Consider the following 19,127-nt stretch of genomic DNA (forward strand, 5'->3'; position numbering starts at 1 on the left):
ATGTGAACACATGTAGATGAATATGTGTATATACAGTATGTAGGTCCATACAGGATATGTGCCAATGTATGTAGGTTATATGTGTGTATGTATGCATGTATGTATATGATATGTGTGTGTCAACAATTATGTGTTGTATTATTATGAATTATTGTATGCTTAAAGAGTAACTAAACCCCAAACCCAAATCTTTGGTGAAGCCTGACACCTAATAGTGAAAAGTAGGGTATTGAACTGGCCATCTGCTATTGGCTGGTCTTTGTCCCAGGTGATGTCACCACCTGTTGTACTCTATAGATGGTGACATCACAGGGCACAGAGACCAGCCAATAGCGGATGACCAGTTTAGTACCCTACTTTTCACCATTAGGTGTCAGGCTTCACCACAGATTTAGGTGGGGTTTAGTTACTCTTTAAATGTTTTTAATGTGGATTCTTGGATTAGCCAATGGGGTAAAAGAGATCCAAAATCAAATCAAATCAAATCAAACGGGACTTCCTTTGTGTCAATTACAGGTCACCATACCTCAATTTTGTAGGAGGAGACAAGTTCTAGCAATTCCTACTGGTCGCCTATAGAGGTCAATAGAGGCCATTTACTTAAAGAGTAACTAAACCCCAAACCCAAATCTTTGGTGAAGCCTGTCACCTAGTCTTTGTTAAGGTCTTTGTTCCATGTGATGTCACCACCTGTTGTACTCTATAGAGGGTGACATCACTGGCACAAAGACCAGCCAATAGCAGATGGCCAGTTCAGTACCCTACTTTTCACCACCAGGTGTCAGACCAAAGATTTGGGTTTGGGGTTTAGTTACTCTTTAATAAGTTTGAATGCTGACATCCTACATGCTGAAATCATCTCTGAGATTCATCTGGGATTTCTGGGTAAACCTTTGAGCCCAAATGCTTGGGAATGCTTGACACAAACCAGTCCATCCTGTAAATAAAGGACAATATTATAAACTGGGAGATTGGATATTTTTAATGTAACGAGACACAGCCCATTTGCCCTCGACGTCTGGGCCTCGTCTTTTTAAGACTGACTGATTCAACATGGGCTGTATTCCCTACCAAATAAAACGCTATGCCCTATTTTTTTTTTTTTTGCTCACCTCCATACTTGCCCGCTAGTTTCCAATAATAAGTCACTGCTCCCCTGTGGAGACCAGCGGTGCTCTGCTTAGAAGTACATGGGGAATGTGCCGAGCCAAAAGCCAAATTATAACACTGGAGAAATATAGAAGAATGGAGATTTGACATCACACAATTATAGCACACAGTAAAAGAGTTCAAAAAATGCAAAGGGGTCCCTCCAGTACACTCTTGTCATCTGATATTGTTAAGAGGTGGGACGTCCTTTTCGCGGCCGATCCTCCATCTCACTGCATCTCGGACGGAGGATCAAAGTCCCGGTTAAAAGATAAATCCTGGAACACTGTTTTCTCCGTGGGCATTCAGATGAAGGCCAGGTTTTTCCAAGTGTCCGGGGATGTGCAAAAACCATCGGTCCTGAGAAGGGAAAACACATGTTGGAGCTTGGCAAAGCGAGGCACATCCTGGATTTCCTTGATTTCACTGGTAATGATTCTGGTCTGTGGGCCACTCCAAAGACAAAAGGCAGACCACCAAATGGAATTTGTGTGTGTTTGTGTCTGAATGTGCATTTAATTTTACATTTGCATTTGTTTTGGTGAAGACCACATTCATATAGTGTCTATCCATGGCATTATAATGTAGCTTTATAGTAGGGTAAACTAACCTAAACTGAGTTTGCCACATTTTTTGTCTGACATAAATCTTTATGCTGTAAACTTATATTATACATCATAAGTAATATCACACTGATGTAAGTTATACGAAGTATAAAAGTAAAAAAGCACACATTAATGCTTTGATAAATTAATACCTTAGTTAACATGAACACCATTAGTAGATTACACATTAGTTTTTAATTACACATTAAACTAACCCTTATTAAGCATTAACTAACCCTTAACTTAGTGACCCTTATTGTAAAGTGTCACCGAATTGTTTTTGTTGACAGCTGAGTGTAGTGGTCCCTTGTCATCATAAGTAAATGCAAAAATTATCATGACAGCAAATACTAATGAATCACCAATCATAGATTTGAGTCTGGAGCTCTTCTCACAAGACTGTTACACTACTGTTAGACTGTTACATCTGTTGATAATGACCTTTTATTATATCTCATCCTCTTGTCTCACCATTCAGTGTCAGTCTCGAAATCCTGACATGACGTTTTATTTTCTTTGCACATTTTATTTATTTATTGAATTGTTCAGTAATGTTCTTTTGTAATTGAATTCTTGAGTTAAACGCAGTAATGTATCCTAGAGTTTCCCTAACATTGAATGGGTGTGGTGGGTCACCCTGCCTTAGAGAGCTGCTAACACTGAAAGAATTTCATTAGTCTGTGTTTTAGTGGAGAGTTTTAGTGTCCTATGATGGTCTAAATTCTGTTTCAGAGGCTTTTCCACCGTGACAAGAATACAGTTCTGGGGGAAACACTGAATCTTTTGATTTTCTTTTTTTTTTGGTCATGAAAATTATTGCATAACATATTGACTATTGGCACAAAATATCAGTATCGGCCTTCAGAAGGCCATATTGGTCAAACCCCAGTTTACACATCACCATGTGCTTTTCCAATGTTCCCTGTTTGTCAGAGCAAGAAAGGAAAAGCCATACTAAGTTATCTAGGTCAGTGATTCTCAACCTTTTTCATATCCAGGACCCCTAATTCAGTCCACATTAGAGCCACGGATCCCTATTTGATGAGATTTTGTCTCTCAGACCCAAATCTGAGAATATTTTTATTGTTAGATATGATTTTGTCCAGAATTCCATGACTATCTGTATTGTAGGTACAGAGATAACAGTGGAACTATGATCAAAACAGTCATTCCTCTACATTGTCTAACCATGTTAACTTCTTGTAAATGAAATAATGCTGAAGTTTAACAATTCATCAATTTTCTGTGGACCCCCTGGAACCCCCTCAAGGAGCCCTGGTGGTCCCCGGACCCCATGTTGAGAACCTCTGATCTAGGTTATCTAGTTAGTGTAGCTGACCTTCCAAGTTCAAACTAGCCATAGCCTGTATCTACCTTGGTAAGCTAGTTAGCTAGCTGCTGAACTTCCAATATCATCATGAATCAATAAAAAAAAAAGTCATTGGCATTCATATTTTTATTTATATTTGGACTGCAGTCTCTTCTTTGTCATTCAGGTTTGCTAATTGCACTCCAAAAAACTGATTTCTGCCTCTGTGAAATGTTTGTAAAATAAAAAACTCCAATGTGCGCGTAGTGGGCCACCTACAAATGTGTCCATTATTCCGTTAAAAAAAGGGAGTACAAATTGACAGTGATTTTTTTTAACAGTGACAGCCACAGAGACGGCTATTATATGAGCAACATGTCCCTAAAAAAATGAAATTATGTTTGAAATGTGTTGGATGGAAAATCTCTGCTTTGTTTTATTAATGAGGTGTGGGGGCGTCAGAGTGATGTTGCATGCTCTTGTCACAGAGTTCACTGGCTACTGAAAAAACACAGCACCGGCAGCCAAGAGCCAATCATACTTTTCCATCATAACGTTTGCAAACAGAGTCTATATGACGCATGACAAGGCAGTCAGGCTATGTGCGCGGTGCCTTAGATGTGCTAATGATAAGAGGACGGGCTTCGTCCCAACGCTGGGGTCTGGTTCCTCTCAACATGTGAGCGAGCGGCTCCGGCCAAACTTTCTCTAATTACCGTTATCATGCTGGATTAATCTGGTGCCTTAGCCTCATGCACCATATGCTCCAGGTTTATAAAAAGTGAGCTGTGTGTAGATTTGATTGATTTTTCTGTGCTCTTTAGATCAGAGGTTCTCAACCTCATATCAAGGACCCCTAATTTAGTCCACATTAGAGCCACGGACCCCCCATTTGATGAGATTTTGTCTCTCAGACCCAAATCTGAGAATATTTTTTTGTTAGATATGATTTTGTCGAGAATTCCATGACTATCTGTATTGTAGGTAGAGAGATAACAGAGAAACTATGATCAAAATAGTCATTTTTCTACATTCTCTAATGGTGTTAACTTCTTGTAAATGAAATAATAGTGAATTGGACCCTTGGTGGTCCCCGGACCCCACGGTGAGAACCAATGCTTTAGATAATGTTGTTTGATGACATATGTTTGCCATATATATGTTATTTGACATAAACCATACAAAGCACCTTTGTCATTTAAAGCTCTTTTCAAGTCTATACGACGAGTTCGGAATGAGAATGGGTTGCGAGTCCATATTATGCCAAAATGATCATTAGATGTAATGAATCTTGGTGGGAGACAGTGTGTGTGTAGTGTAGTGCTTTGGCACATCAGAGATGACATGTCACCAGTATTTAGCCTTGTGGGACAATCAGTTTGGCAATCTGACTGCCACTGCCTCACTGACTGCTTTTGTACTGTAGTCCCCATGGCCAAGGCAAGACCTCCTCATCCAATCTGCCTGCTCCCTGTTATATCTTGGCCATTCATGTTGGATTGCAATCTGCTTTTGGATGTTACACTTCACCCATGTGCATTTGATTCAAATTTGTCATTAAAATTTACTTCTTTCCTGTCTACAATATTTCTCCATTGTTTTGCTCTTCTAGCTTTTGTGCGGTTTAGCCGTAATTCATGTTTTATTGTATCTTCTCTGTATTTTCTCCCACTGTTTCTCATGTAAGTTGAGTCATAGGAGAGTTTTCAGAGGACTTTCCAGGGCTTTCCTGGGTTCAATATATCCGCATAAAGCTACATTGTTTAGCTGCTCTCAGACAGATATGTTTCAACAAATGTTCTCTCCTTCATATAGACTTGGAGTTCTTCTCCAAATAGTCCCATCCAGTGACAATGGGTCACTTGACTTGACATTAAATGCGGTCTGAGTTATCAATATGTCTCTTTTGTGCCGATAGGTACTGAGATAGCACCTGTAGCTACAGGTAAGTTTGTGACATGTCATGTAGAGCAGTGATTCTCAACCTTTTTCATATCAAGGACCCTAATTTAGCACACATTTGGGCCACAGACCCCCATTTGATGAGATTTTGAATATTTTTATTGTTAGATATGATTTTGTCTAGAATTCCATGACTATCTGTATTGTAGGTAGAGAGATAACAGTGAAGCTAGGATCAAAATAGTCATTCTTCTACATTCTATAATTGTGTTAACTTCTAGTAAAGGAAATAATGGTGAAGTTTAACAATTCATCAATTTGCTGGGGACCCCCTGGAACGCCCTCAAGGACCCCTGGTGGTCCCCGGACCCCATGTTGAGAACCACTGATGTAGAGCTATAGAAAACATGTTAGAGCACAGTATTTACCTCGCCCCTATTATTTACTGATGTCCTCTCACAATGTCAGAGTTGAGGTAATGTTCCTTTGCTTGAAACATACGCACATGACCTTTCAGTCACTGTCATGAAGGCTAAACTGACCCACAAATCATGCAAAGCTGGCCGGAAAGGGATAAGGGAACTTATTGTGGGCAAACCAACTTCACTCATAAATTACAAACATATTGGGACAAAGAGTAAACCATAACTGAGCAATCACAGTAAAAATCCATCTTTGTGGCCTGGTGCCACTTCAGTCCCTCAACACAACTTTCACAGGCTCAGCAACCATCCAGTACAGAGCCACTACTGCAAAAAACTTGCATGGAGCTCTTTTTTTTTTTTTTTACAAAACAGCCTAAAATAAAGGGTGCATTTATTCCGAGATCGTTTCTTTCTCCTCAGGCTTTTTTTTTTCCCGCCTTCCTTGTCTGTGGCAATGGAACAGTCAATATATTTCAGCCAGAGTTTGGCTTCAGGATGCTGCCAGGCTGCCGGCTCTCCACCACCGCCCTGACTGCACCTCGAATTCCCCCTGCTGACAACCTGAACATTTCTGCCCTTTATTTTGCTCCCTTTTTTCTCAATGGATAAAAGAGACCATTTACAGACATGATGGAGGACCTCTGAAAAAAAGTGTACAATGTGAACACAACCTCTTGGTTTCCTCGCAACTCCCCAGCGGACATGTCCTTAATTCATTTAAGGGGAGTTTCAGTTTGAAATGGATCTGCTAAGCACCAGTGAGTGTTGTCAAGTGACTCAGAGAAATGGGGTTGAGTCATAGTTGAAGTTGATCTGACCCCTATGGAGATAAATCTTTAATTCAGCATCCTGAAGACTCTCCACTGTACTTGCCCTCCATCCCAGCTTCCTTTGCCTTACTACATCCTGATTCCCAAGCATCCTGGCGCCATGAATATAAGGACTGAGTTTTTTCTCCTTCTCCACCCAGACACTGCCAAAGTCCCTCGCTATGAGCCCGTGAAGTGGAGCGTTGTAACAGATACCGATGGGCAATAAGTTCAAAGTCCTCTCTCTGTTTTTTTTTTAACGAGTTTTTGGTGAGCACCCTCGCTGGGAATAATGCTCTCTCTGTATGTCCAGTTTGCCGCTTCATTGTGGCGTCTATGAAAGCTGACAGCCTGTTTCATCAGAATGAGATCTTAGATGAAAGCTCCCTGGCCCGGGCTCAAGGTGAGGAGGGGTCCAGTTATCGTCAAACCAAATGAGCAATGCTGTGTTGGACAGTTCTGGGGCCTGAGAACCGATGAACCTGGACCCACTTCAAAGTAGATGCTCCACTTTATGTAACACTGCTGTCTTGTGAATTTGGGTGTTTTTACTTTTTTTTTGCATGAAAGTTAACATGACCCAAGATGTGCTAATTTTTTTTACTAATTTTCATGACCCCAGAAGTTATGACAGCCAAAATATCTGGGCATCAAAAACTAAGGCTGTTTTTCTTAAAGCCGCACCATGCAATTTTTGCAAGAAATAACTGTTTGAAATTTAAAGGATAAGCTCGGCAATTTTGAATGTATAATTTGTCTCTTACATAGGCCTACCTATAGTAGGCTACTTGAACCCACAGAGAATATTGGCTCCGGAGTCAACTTTTGGTTACAACGGCAAGCTCCATTGCTAGGCCTCTTGTTTGTCAAAATATTGGTCTTAAATATCAGTCCAAAATCGCCAAACTTATCTTTTAAAGACTTCAATTGGCCTTATTCCACAGCAGCCATTAACACTCGATCTGGGACACTCTATCTGGAAGATTGACATGCAAATAAACCTAGCTTTATTTCAACACATGAGTAAGAACTTAAGATATACATAACAGTTACCAAATTAGCTAGCAATCTCAGGAAAAAGCAACTACAATGACTGCTTGAATTTAGCAGGGAAGTTAGTTAGCTTAATAGCTAGTTAGCTGTAGATACTGTAGCTGCCTAGGCTAGATTCGTGGGCAAATATTACCTTAAAATGTGAACCTACTGTATATCAGTGGTGGAAAGTAACTAAGTACATTTACTCAAGTACTGTACTTAAGTACAATTTTGAAGTACTTGTACTTTACTTGAGTATTTCCATTTTATGCTACTTTGTATTTATACTCCACTACATTTTAGAGGGAAATATTGTACTTTTTACTCCATTACATTTATTTCACAGCTATAGTTACTAGTTACTTTTCAGATCAATATTTTATATTTAAAACATTTGATCATCTTTATAAAATAACTATAAAATAGCATTGTTATAGATTAGACTGCCCAAAAGTATAGCTAAATTGTTAAGATTAGCTTCACGTTGACGACTTTAAAATGCTGCTTACATGTACATGTATGTCAATAAATCAGTATTAATATTCCAATAATTTATGAAAAATATAACTCTAAATGGGGACAGTTTGCATAATGAGTACGTTTACTTTGATACTCTAAGTACATTTTGCTGCCAATACTTATGTACTTTTACTTAAGTAAGATTTTGAATGCAGGACTTTTACTTGTAATGGAGTATCTTTACATTGTTGTATTTTATTTTTATTTATTTTTTTATTTAACTTTTATTTAACCAGGCAAGTCATTAAGAACAAATTCTCATTTACAATGGCGACCTGGCATATTGTATTGCTATATTGTATTGTATTGTATTGTATTGTATTGTATTGCATTGTTTTGCTACTTTTACTTAAGTAAAAGATCTCAGTACTTCTTCCACCACTGCTGTATATCCCTCCAGATTCTTGAGATCCATTTGTTCTAATACATTTTTTAGTGGGGAATCTATAAAATGGTAAATGTTTGTCCAATTCTTGATGTTTCTATGATGTGAATCTTGGTACACAACAATAGGACATAGCTGGACTGTGCTTGCTCTTCCAGTTTCCCACCCTTAGTGTGACATAAATTCAAAATGGCCGTCATGGGAATAAGGTCTATACCCAGAAACCATGTAGCATGACATTAGTAAATGTTTCCCAACCCAGCCGGTCTGTGATCACTTTATACCAAAGGATACCAAAAGGAAGAGAGGGGCAAAACATCTTGAGTCCAGCTTGCTCTGGGCAGAGCTCTCTCACTGCTGTTTACAATACACTTTGTATTTTGCTCATAAGTTTTGATTCGTCACTTCCTATGGGCAGAGATTTTCCCGCCAGTAACATCTGGGCAAATAGTGTGAATCTGTGGCATCTCAGTTAGGGGGATGGTTGCTTCTCTGTTGCAGTGATTTATATTGAGAAGACAAGCGTGTTTTTACAAAAAGATCTTGCCTAGTGCTACATCATTCCCTTTAAAGGAATAGTTCACCCAAAAATGAAAATTCTGTCATCATTTACTCACCCTCATGCCAGTTGAAACACAGGTGAAGTTTGTCCATATAACACACAGGGAGGTTGCCAGCACAACTCCATAGCAGCCTTCTCCAAAACAACTGAAGTCAGTGGGGACCTACAGTATATTTACACCATAATTTAGTGCAAATCTTAACTACAGCTGATTGATTTGCAACAAATAATGGTGTATAGGTCTTTCTATTCACAGTGTGATTGTTTGGCTGTTTTTGTTTTGGAACTCTAAAGAACAGGTCCCCATTGACTTCAGTTGTTTTGGAGAAGACTGCTACCAAGTTGTGCTGGCAACCTCCCTGTGTGTTATATGGACTAACAAACTTCACCTGTGTTTCATTTGGCATGAGGGTGAGTAGATGATGACAGAATTTTCAATTTTGGGTGAACTATTCCTTTAAACCAGTAACTCATGTTGGTATTGAAGGAGGTTGGTATGAAAAGAAATTGCATATTTCATATGTTTGAGAGTCTACAATGTCCAAAATATCCTTTGGATCATGCCCATAAGCTCTTTAACCTGAACTTTTCACAATCATTATCAGCCTATTTTGGAGGAAATTGTGAGGAAAGGAGATCACACAATTGTCTGCTGAGCATCAGAGGATTAGTCACGTTTAGACAGACTAGGCATTCATAATACTTTAACAATATATCTAATTGTGAGAGATCAGATGATTCACTGCTGTTCCACACAAACCAGGTATTGTTGTTGCTATAATTGGCCTAATGATACTCTGAAGAGACTGTTAAAGTTTTGTTGTCTTTGTTCTCCCATGTCATCTTCGCCCCGGCAGGTCCGACTGCACTCAAACTGACAATTCGTGGGAGGTTCTGAGCAACATTAAAGCGAAGGGAAAGTGTGTGGCTGGTCTGGATCGAGCTTTTAGCACATTCCACTCCAGCAGCCATAGCCGTGGTCTGGGTTCAGTCCTGCGTGTCCCTACGCTCTCCGCCTGGTGAAAATTGGGCAACCTTGAATCCAGTCAATCAAATGGCTTGCGTCTGAGGCGAAGGTGCTGAGTCAGCGGGTTGCGACTTGAGTTCTAACATGCTGCCGATAGCTGAGCCGGCTTTTACTCTTCCCTGTCTCTCCAGACCAGACCAAAGAAAGGTATTTTTGTGTTTGAAACATGCTCTTTTTTCCAGTGTAAGGAAACCTAGGGGAAATTCCCAAACTCGTGGCCACTCTTGGAGTGGTCACAAAGCCTTTCAAAAAAGTCAAAATGCCACAGTAGTAACAATTGTGAACTTCAGTTGCTTTAGACCTTCTCTGCTAAATATGTTGAGCTTATTGACAATTCCAACAATGACCAGTCCAACCACATTATTTGGCTGACCCCTGATTTTCTATAATAACTCTTCACATACTCATTATGACAGTGGGAAGAAAGTGATTAAATAGAGAATACAACATCAGATGATAAACACCAAAATAGACAATAACTAACTTCAGCGGCATCCCCATAAGCTTCTGTTATATTTAATATAATACTCTGCAAATATGGAGTGCCTGCAGGTTCCAGAAAGCTTTTTTAAGAGCTTAATACTGTGGAACTGAAGTTAAGATCAATTTAATCACCTGGATTTAAGATATTTTAATACTTTTTAAGGCTTTACATTTATTTACATTCATATTTATTACGATTTAGTACCATATTTCAGGCATTTAAAGGATCTGCAGATACGCTGTAAGAGTTTTCAGACTCAGGGAACATCTCTGGTTAGCTGTTACAGTTCTGCCCCACTTTCCAGGACACATTGTGGGTAGAGAACTCAAGTCAGTACCCAGTCCTGCCACTAGATGGCCTATGGAGCAGGTAGTACAGTGTCCCTTGTTCGAGAAGATTTGCCTGTCCACCTCCTCCACATCCATAAACACATTGAACCCAGTCCGCCCTCTGCCACCACAGCATTCATCTCTACCTGCCAGCTGGGCTCTGAAGACCTGACACTAAGAGCCTTTATGCCCTGTGGATCTTGTGGCTTGAGGCTTTGCCACTCGGTGCCCATGGAGAGTTCTTGGAAAGCCGGTGCCTAAGGAGATCCACAAAGCCTCCCAGCCACCTCAAGCCCATGGCCTAGGCCACAGAACAGTAAACCTGGCAATGGCTGCGACCAGACTGCGGTCAAGTCTATCCCTCCTGCCCTCATTGCCCGAATTAGGACTCCCCTCTGTGTGAAGGAAGTACAAGTGCATACAGGACTCCATGAAAACCCTCTGCAGAAAGCCATGGTCTTGATGAGGAAAGAGGACGTCTTTCTGTCCAGTGTCTGACAAATCACTGTCAAATCACGGTTTGGACACATCACAGGAAGGTCATACAACGATATTTCTCCCTGATTCATCTGCAGCTACTTTGGGTAAATCATAATCACTAGGGTTTGACCGATACAAGCTTTTGTAGGCCAATACCAATGCTGATATTTTCTGACCAAAGTCGCCAATAGCTGATGTTTTGTGCAGCAATTTAATATCCTTACATTTGACCATTTTCATGCCGAAGAGTTACAAGGATTCAGTGTTTCCCCAAAAAATCGGCAAACCAATACATCGGTCTAACCCTAGTAAGCACATTACTCAACCGCTTGCACATTAATCACTCAAGGTGTTGATTTGCTTTGTGGGATTTACAGCATGGGATTGTAGTGTCACTTGTTGTGAGGTCTAATATTCTTAATGAGAGGCTGGCCACATGGGGATGACAGTAATTCTTTTTTTATTAAGCGGTGCGTACATTTCACGGATGAAAGATTTCCCCCCAACTGATCTTAGATCTTTTTTGGAACTCTTGTTGATTTACTTTGCTTTTTTTTATGTGTCTTTATTTATGCATGGAAGGCTTGCAAAGCGTGCATGCTGTTTTTCATTGATGGCTTGCTTCATGTTCATACAGTTACATAGGTTCACACCTGGAAACGACCCAGTACAACCACAGTCTGCTGGTGGCCACTTCTCTCACATCTTGGCTACTCCTGGCCATGACGTTTTGTTATATATGGCTGTATGGTATGGCAGTATGGCTGGTTTTGATGTTCAGCACTGAGACTCATGGTACCCACTGACCTCCTGATGAAATCTTTATTCTTTCACACTGCGAGGCGATTACTATTGTACCAACCTTGAAATGAATTGTATCTGACATCCTCAAATACTGCTTTATACCCGATGAACATAAAAGTATAATTTTTGTCTAGCTTTCTGTGTGAGAACCATCAGCACCCCTTTGTTTCATGAAACTATTTCATCTGCAGAGGGGAGTCTATTTCAACCATCCATGTCTATTCGAAAGCATAGCCAATTATATTTAATGACCTCTAAGTTCTTGGCTACCAGCTTCACAATGAGTTCCATTGGGAAGCACAGCTTGCTGTGAACCATAGTCAGAAACCCTGAAAACTTGAGAACATTTAAATGTATTCCAAACAATGTTTTAATTCCGCCAATAAAAATGTGTAATATACACTGAGCTCCTTTGTATGGAATTGATTTCTGAACCTATAACCTGTTTCCTGTCAGAAGTGTGCTTTAAGACTTGCTCACAAATAATGGAAAATGTTGCTACTAAGCGAGCAGTAATCGTTGGATCCGGCTCATAAACATGTGCCTGCATATTAGAATTTAATTAACCATCTCTCTTCTAGCTGCTTATACCTCCAGAATTGCCATTTTGAGTCCCATTTTTGTTATGTTATGTTTGGAGTGCGTTTTACATACCTTGGTGAAGTCAGCTTATTATGAGACATTTTATTTTTTTTGGTATCCTTAATGATTTTACATGTTTATAACTGTGACTCATTCAAAAGAATGTTTTCCATCGCCGAGTGAGGTCTTTTCTCCAGCCACCCACTGCTCTCTCTCCTTCACACACACCCATGTACCTCCCACCCATCTCTACTACCACCACTTGTACATGCATTTTAACACCACCCCTCTCTCAGCATGCTGCCTAATAAAGAGCTGAACTTCATATTCTAATGAGCTTCCGGTTCAATATATCACGCCAAGACTACAGTATAAACCCATGTTGCCTCACTTGGGCAGTGTCCAACCCAAATCCAACCCTGTGCTAAATATGCAACATCTTTATGATTAAGATTTATTTGAATCAAAGTATATGCATCAAACTTTTCTGCTGATTTACATAAAACATATGGCATGCTACTGTAGCAGCTTCCAAAACATACCGCTGAAATAATATTAATGGAATACACAGAGTTTTTGGGAGACTGGCCATTAAGTGATGAGAACATAGACACCAAAACCATCCATGTGTCTGCAGTAGATTGGCTCTGGTGCTCGATGCTAACTCTTAAAAATAGAAAATAAACCTGGCTACATTAACTATGCTGAGGTGATGATATTTCATTTTTTTAAATTTATGAATATACATGTAATAAAAACCATTAACAACATTTTAAAAGGTCAGTCACTCAACATAGTGCATGCTAAAGTGTTAGCATGGAGCCTAAATCACTCAACATAGTGTATGTTAAAGTGTCAGGAGGACTGGAACCAACGATCTACCAGAGACATGGATGATTTTGGTGTCTGTGCTCTCAACATTTAATGCCAATGGGCCAATCTCCTAAAAACTTGATGTTCTTTCAACAAAAACATGTGTATGTACAGAATACCTGGATGCAAATCAGTGGGAAACGGATGTGTATTGAAGCTGCTATATGGTTTCTCACATTTCACCACAGTGGTCTGGTTCTTTATGGACACTTTGGACATTTCTGTTACAGCACAAGAATACATAGAAACTCAGAAGCGAGGGGAAGGGAAGGCCTCTCACCATTGCCAGCAATGTTAAGAAGCCCACTTTCTGCCACCTCCCATTCAGCCTGTCATCAATTATTTAGAGTTCCAGTGAAACCTACAATGTATCCCTTCCAAAAACTTGAAGTGTATTTTTTAAACTATACACTGACTTGCACTGACTTCGGTAAACTATTAGTTTACTTGTAAGTGTACTATTTTGTTGCTTGTTGGGACTTAATTGGCCCAATATTTAGTTCATAAGTACTTGCAGGCTACTTTAAGTTAACTTTAAGTTTATATCTGTATACTTCTAGTACAGTGATTCTCAACCTTTTTCATATCAAGGACCCCTGATTTAGTCCACATTACGACCACGGACCCCCATTTGATGAGATTTTTTCTCTTGGACCCAAATCTGAAAATATTTTTATTGTTAGATATGATTTTGTCCAGAATTCCATGAGTATCTGTATTGTAGATAGAGAGATAATAGTGAAACTATGGTTCAAATAGAAATTATTCTATATTCTCTAATGGTGTTTCTTTTAAATGAAATAATGGTGAAGTTTAACACTTCATCAATTTGCTGGGGACCCCCTTGAATCCTCTCAAGGACCCTTGGTGGTCCCCGGACGCCACGTTGAGAACCACTGTTCTAGTATACTTGAGGTTGACTCACAGTGTACTAAGTGTACTAAGGTATATTCAAACTTTTTGTGACTTAATTTTAAGTTTACTAAAGTATACTTCTAGTATCAAAAGTACAAGTAAGCCTAAGTATACTATTCTTACCCTTTGCAAAAGTATAAAAATGCCTATTCATTGAATTCATTATTTAACTGGGCTCTAAATTCATTAAAAGTATAAGTACATGCCTATGTATGCTATTCTCAAGTGTACCTTTTGCAAGTACAACAAAAGTTAAAGTACAGAATGGTCCAAATTGGTAACAAAAGTCAAAATGCCAGCATACAGCTTACTGTTGGGTGCTCAATAACAACGTTAACGCACAGCTTTGCCTTCATGCCTTAGGGAAGACTGCCACCATGAGGTCAGACTCTGCAACAACTACAATTCAGTAGCAATCAAGTTGAAGACTTGAGACCTTTTAAATCACTCTATAAAACTCATTTACAGAGTCTTTTAACCATTTGTGAAGTGGTTTGTGTTGACAAATGTCAGTTTGTTACAACCGTCCCATAAAGAATCATGTTATGAAGGTGATCTAGGTGACATCTTGTTACTGGTAACAAAAGCAGCAGGTGGACCATTTTCCGTCTGCATCTTCCCCATTTGAGATCTCTGGTTGTCTCCCCAAAAGTAGTATTACTGAAAGCTTTCTTCCATTGCCACATTGTGGGTGCACTGATGCTTTGTAATGTTGTCTTTTTCTACATGTTCTTGTTTTGCCCGTTTCTGTCCTCCTACTTTTGTTATAAAATGCTCATCATAAAATAAACTACCAAAAAACAGGCATTTTCATTGCCAAGACAGGCCTGTGTGTTTTACAGACATGACAAACTGCTTATTTGCTGTTCTGCTCTCTATAGTACAAAATGAGCCCAGTCTCCACATTGCATTGATGCTGCCGATATTATACTGGTACATGACCGAGTACACAAGACAGAAGCATGAGACAGAACACACACTGTTCATACCAAGTAAAATTTGTTTCTGTGCTAGATCCAAGGATTAATTGACAGTCAACTCAGAAATAAGTCAAAATGAGACAACAGTTTTTCTACCATAGGAGTTTTTATTTTCCCGCACAATATGAAAAAAGACAATTCCTTTAGAAGAAGGTGTTTGGTCTCTTGGTGGTGAAGCGGGGTTTGTGCTGGCGACGCAGGACCCTGTGGGGCAGAGGGAACTTGATCTTGGAGTCCTGTAGGAAGAATCAAATACAAAATGTTCAGTTTAATTGCAGAGAACAACAAGTTTCAAACAGTGTAGACATTCGAAAACTAATGTCAGATCTGCAGAAAACTCCCAGTCGCAAATTGCTTGTCGCCAGTTTCAAAACCGCCAGGTTTGAAGATGGGAAACTAGAAATCTGGAAGAGGAATCTGGCTTTTGTCTGGCGGGTTTTTAAACTGGAGCTGACAAATGTAGCGGCAGTCCAGAGAGAGACCCGCTAAGTTACAAGAAACAGACTGTGCAACCAAAAGGAAGCGACAATCCAATCAAACTGCACTGATTGGGAAACAATGGCTTCAATCAGCTTCCATTAGATGTGGCTGTAATCAACACTAACGCTCACTTCATGTGTGGGTAGACACTTACGTGGAACTGCTTGATGGCAGGTCTGCGACACTTGTTGGCAGCGATGACCTGCACTTTCATGATCTGGATGGAGTGGGCGCGGGCACGATGGCGGGCTCCCATATCCCGATCTGAAGTAAAACACAGCAACAATCAAAACACTGATTAGTGTGCGACATCAACTAGAATATCTGTATTCCGTCTTGAGCCTAAAGCAGAGGACTATAGGCAATTTAACTGTATATAGTATGTCTGACACATTGACAGTGTCTTGGATGAAGTTGAGCCTGATATTCTCTCCTAACAGAATGGCATCGGTACTGGGGCTGGTCCCAGTTTCAACCAACTGTTCACACCTGCCTCATCCACAGTTGTATGTTGGAGTTACTTTGTAAGAGATAATGTGCAGTCAGAACTAGTTCCACGTTGAACCTCCATTTCATTTCCATCAGCATGTGAGCCAATGAAAGCTGACCATCTCATGTTTGTATGTACAAATCAGGCCAGAGTAATCATCTTCAAGTTAGTGTGCAATTAACAAACCTCTGAAACCTCCATACTCATACGCCTCCTATGGTTATACATTGCATATACTGACTAACTTTTTAGCTTTATATAATCTACAAATCACATCTTTTTGTCTCTGCTGCTACTGATACTGCAGCTACTGATACTGCAGCTGTTATTTTGCATCCTGTTAAAACTGGATTGCGCAAATCATACATCTCTACATAATATGTTTGAGGATTGAAATTGTCTGTGTATGTTTTTTAACCTCCCATTTGCTCTATTCTTATCCTATTACAAAACAATCTCCCCATGGAACATCATGTAAGCTGGGTCAGCTGGTGGATCGGCCCTGCAGGGATACTCACAGCACTGTGTGACGGCTCCGGAGGTGGTCAGGTCCCTGTACTCTCTGTACATGTTGTGGGTGCCGCTACGGGAGTCGTAACGCAGCCAGATGCCAAAGTTCTTCACCTTCAGCGGGGTCTTCTCATGAACCTGATGAGGGCAACCAACAAGGTCGTCCATTAGTTAGAAGGAAGTGATTAGAGGCAAAATACAACTACCCAATATTCTACAGCTGCACATTCACGTCTCAAAGATTTGAGATCAAGCTTTCTCATGGCATCTAAAATCTGTTAAGATGAGCTTTCTGATTTGTCAAACCATACTATTTGGCTGATTTTGTTATGACTATATCAGAATTATGACATCGGAGAAATAAAAAAATGACTGAATAGAGAACATCTGATGATTTAAAAAAACAAAAAACAAACAGCATCCCCATAAGCTTCTGTTATTAAACAGAATACTCTGCAGGTTTCAGAGAGCCAAATTTAAGACTTGAAAAACTTCAAGGATTTGAATTTAAAAGCAATTTAAAAAACAAAATAAAAGACAAAGCTGGCAGCCTATTTCTTATTGAGCATAGCTCATTAAAGTTCCAAAACTATAAATGGGCAGTTTAAAAAATTAATTGTTAAGAGAGTAAACCATGTTCTGTATTAATCTAAGACTATTAATCTAAGAGTGGACATGTAGCACAATGAAACCTGTCATTGCATGGAGGAAAAATAAAACATTTAATAACTGTAATTTAGAGGCTTAAGTTTTGACTCCTCCAGACTAAGGACATGCATATTTCTAAAGCCGAGGAGCACATGACTGACAGTGCCATGTCCTCTTCACCTCTCCCTGCTTCAGACACTCACCAGGCCGCAGTAGACGGTCTCTCCAGAGGCCTTCTTCATCTTCCTCAGCTGGGAGACAAAGTACCAGAAGCGGGACTTGGCCACTACATGGTTGGGGGCGAAGATCCTCATACGATACAGAGGAGGAGCAGGGTTCTTGGCAGAGGGCAGCAGACGCCCAACTACTTTGTACTCCCTAAGCTGTAGAAAAACAAGAGAGATGTTAAAAACCAATGTGCATTACACAAGATCATGTACGTGCAGTGACAAGAGGAACTTGTTGAACCTTGAATTCACTTTCAAAGGCACTGCAGCATCAGAGAAAGGCGACAAGATTCAATTTCTATTAGCACACCGGACAAAGTCATACCATTTATTTGATATGACCGTTGGGTTTGGGTGCATGCAAAGTCAGTCTGTAGGCGACTGTGACCATCAGGAAACGTGTAGCTCGTTCTGGGAGTACTGGTGATGTGGAAGAATTGGTATCCCCTAAAAATGTATTTCCATCGCGGTGTGTCCTCGTTTTGTCTAATGTGTGCTGCAGTTTTCCACTGTACATGGAAATTATATAACGTGGGAAATGCACTGAATACATGACAAGAAGGCTACTGTCATGTATAGGCATGTAACCTCCCAGTACAATTAATGGCCAAGCGTGATCACCGTGCCTTGCGTGGCAGCAAAGCAAGCTACTTTGATTCAATATAAAACCGTGAAATGTTTTAACAGCGTTGGCTAACCGTTTGAAATGCCAGTGGTAGGAAAACACTCCACGCAAATGTATTAGTTATTTTCCACCCCTGGTGTGAAATTAAGGCGAGAACACACCGCCAAAGGAAACACATTTTCGCACAACACCGGCGGCTAACGTTAGCTTATTTGATAGCTAAAAGCCTAACGCCGCTAACCATACAGGGGTAATAAATGGACAATTCAAGGCATTTTAGGAAAAAACGTTTTTTCGAGGCGACCGTTGCTTTATAGTTGCGACTCACGATATGTCATTCTACACAAGACTCTCATACTGCCATACACCGTCTTACTCGAGACTACTGTCGTCCACATGGTAAAGCGGACGCCATGTTGTAGCCGCAAAGCATCGGGATGACAAAGGCTCAAATTATCAGTCCAGAACACACTTTAACGCTACATTAATGCATAAATCAAAGTAACATAACTTTATGTTATCAAATATGCTTAAATTGGTCGTCTTCCATCGGCGCAGAGTGATAAATAAACAGTTTTACGTACTGTGCCAGACGCCTTCATGGTGCCTCTCGCAGACTGCCACAGTAAAAGAGGAAGTAGAAGGGCGGAGAATCGGGACGTCAAGTACAGAGGAGGCGGGATCAAAGGGGTTGTTACTACGGTTGGCCTAGAATTAAGAGCTTTAAAACGCGTTGAAATTCAAACAACCTACTTATAATACGTAATTATAATATAACACGATAATATAAGACAACGTTGCTATTTCAATGTACATTTTCAGTCAAGAAGAACTAAACAATTTTTCATTTCAAATGTTAATAATCACGGGACATTTTTCCATGCCTCACAAATTGTTTTTTGACAAGTATTCACCACAAACGAGACACAATTTATCCTCATATCATAAATAAAATGCATGACGTATTTATTCC

At 40.0% G+C, this 19,127-nt stretch overlaps 1 protein-coding gene and 1 non-coding gene across 2 annotated transcripts; both read right to left on the minus strand.

The window, feature by feature from the left end:
• Window positions 1-15,260: 15,260 nt before the first annotated feature.
• Window positions 15,261-18,789, minus strand: rpl18a (ribosomal protein L18a). Its single transcript, XM_071540973.1, has 5 exons — window positions 18,739-18,789; window positions 17,506-17,685; window positions 16,663-16,792; window positions 15,809-15,918; window positions 15,261-15,410 (listed from the first exon to the last, which is right to left on the minus strand). The coding sequence occupies exons 1-5, from the start codon at window positions 18,754-18,756 to the stop codon at window positions 15,318-15,320; spliced, it is 531 nt and encodes a 176-aa protein (XP_071397074.1). The 5' UTR covers window positions 18,757-18,789; the 3' UTR covers window positions 15,261-15,317.
• Window positions 17,760-17,890, minus strand: LOC139662320 (small nucleolar RNA SNORA68). Its single transcript, XR_011696645.1, has one exon. It is a non-coding gene; the product is annotated as a small nucleolar RNA SNORA68 (small nucleolar RNA).
• Window positions 18,790-19,127: the final 338 nt, after the last annotated feature.

This window comes from Centroberyx affinis, unplaced genomic scaffold (genome assembly GCF_046629955.1).
Source record: "Centroberyx affinis isolate AG114_WGS23_722 - 3 ecotype Tasmania unplaced genomic scaffold, CSIRO-AGI_Caff_v1 ptg003756l_1, whole genome shotgun sequence".
Taxonomy (NCBI): Eukaryota; Metazoa; Chordata; class Actinopteri; order Beryciformes; family Berycidae; genus Centroberyx; species Centroberyx affinis.

What these genes read in the sequence shown, in the direction of transcription:
- rpl18a (XM_071540973.1), bottom strand. An exon ending in AGACCGTCTACTGCGGCCTG is followed by an intron (nt 16,793 to 17,505) that starts GTGAGTGTCTGA and finishes TGCCCTCATCAG; the next exon opens with GTTCATGAGAAGACCCCGCT. An exon ending in CGGAGCCGTCACACAGTGCT is followed by an intron (nt 15,919 to 16,662) that starts GTGAGTATCCCT and finishes GTTTTACTTCAG; the next exon opens with ATCGGGATATGGGAGCCCGC.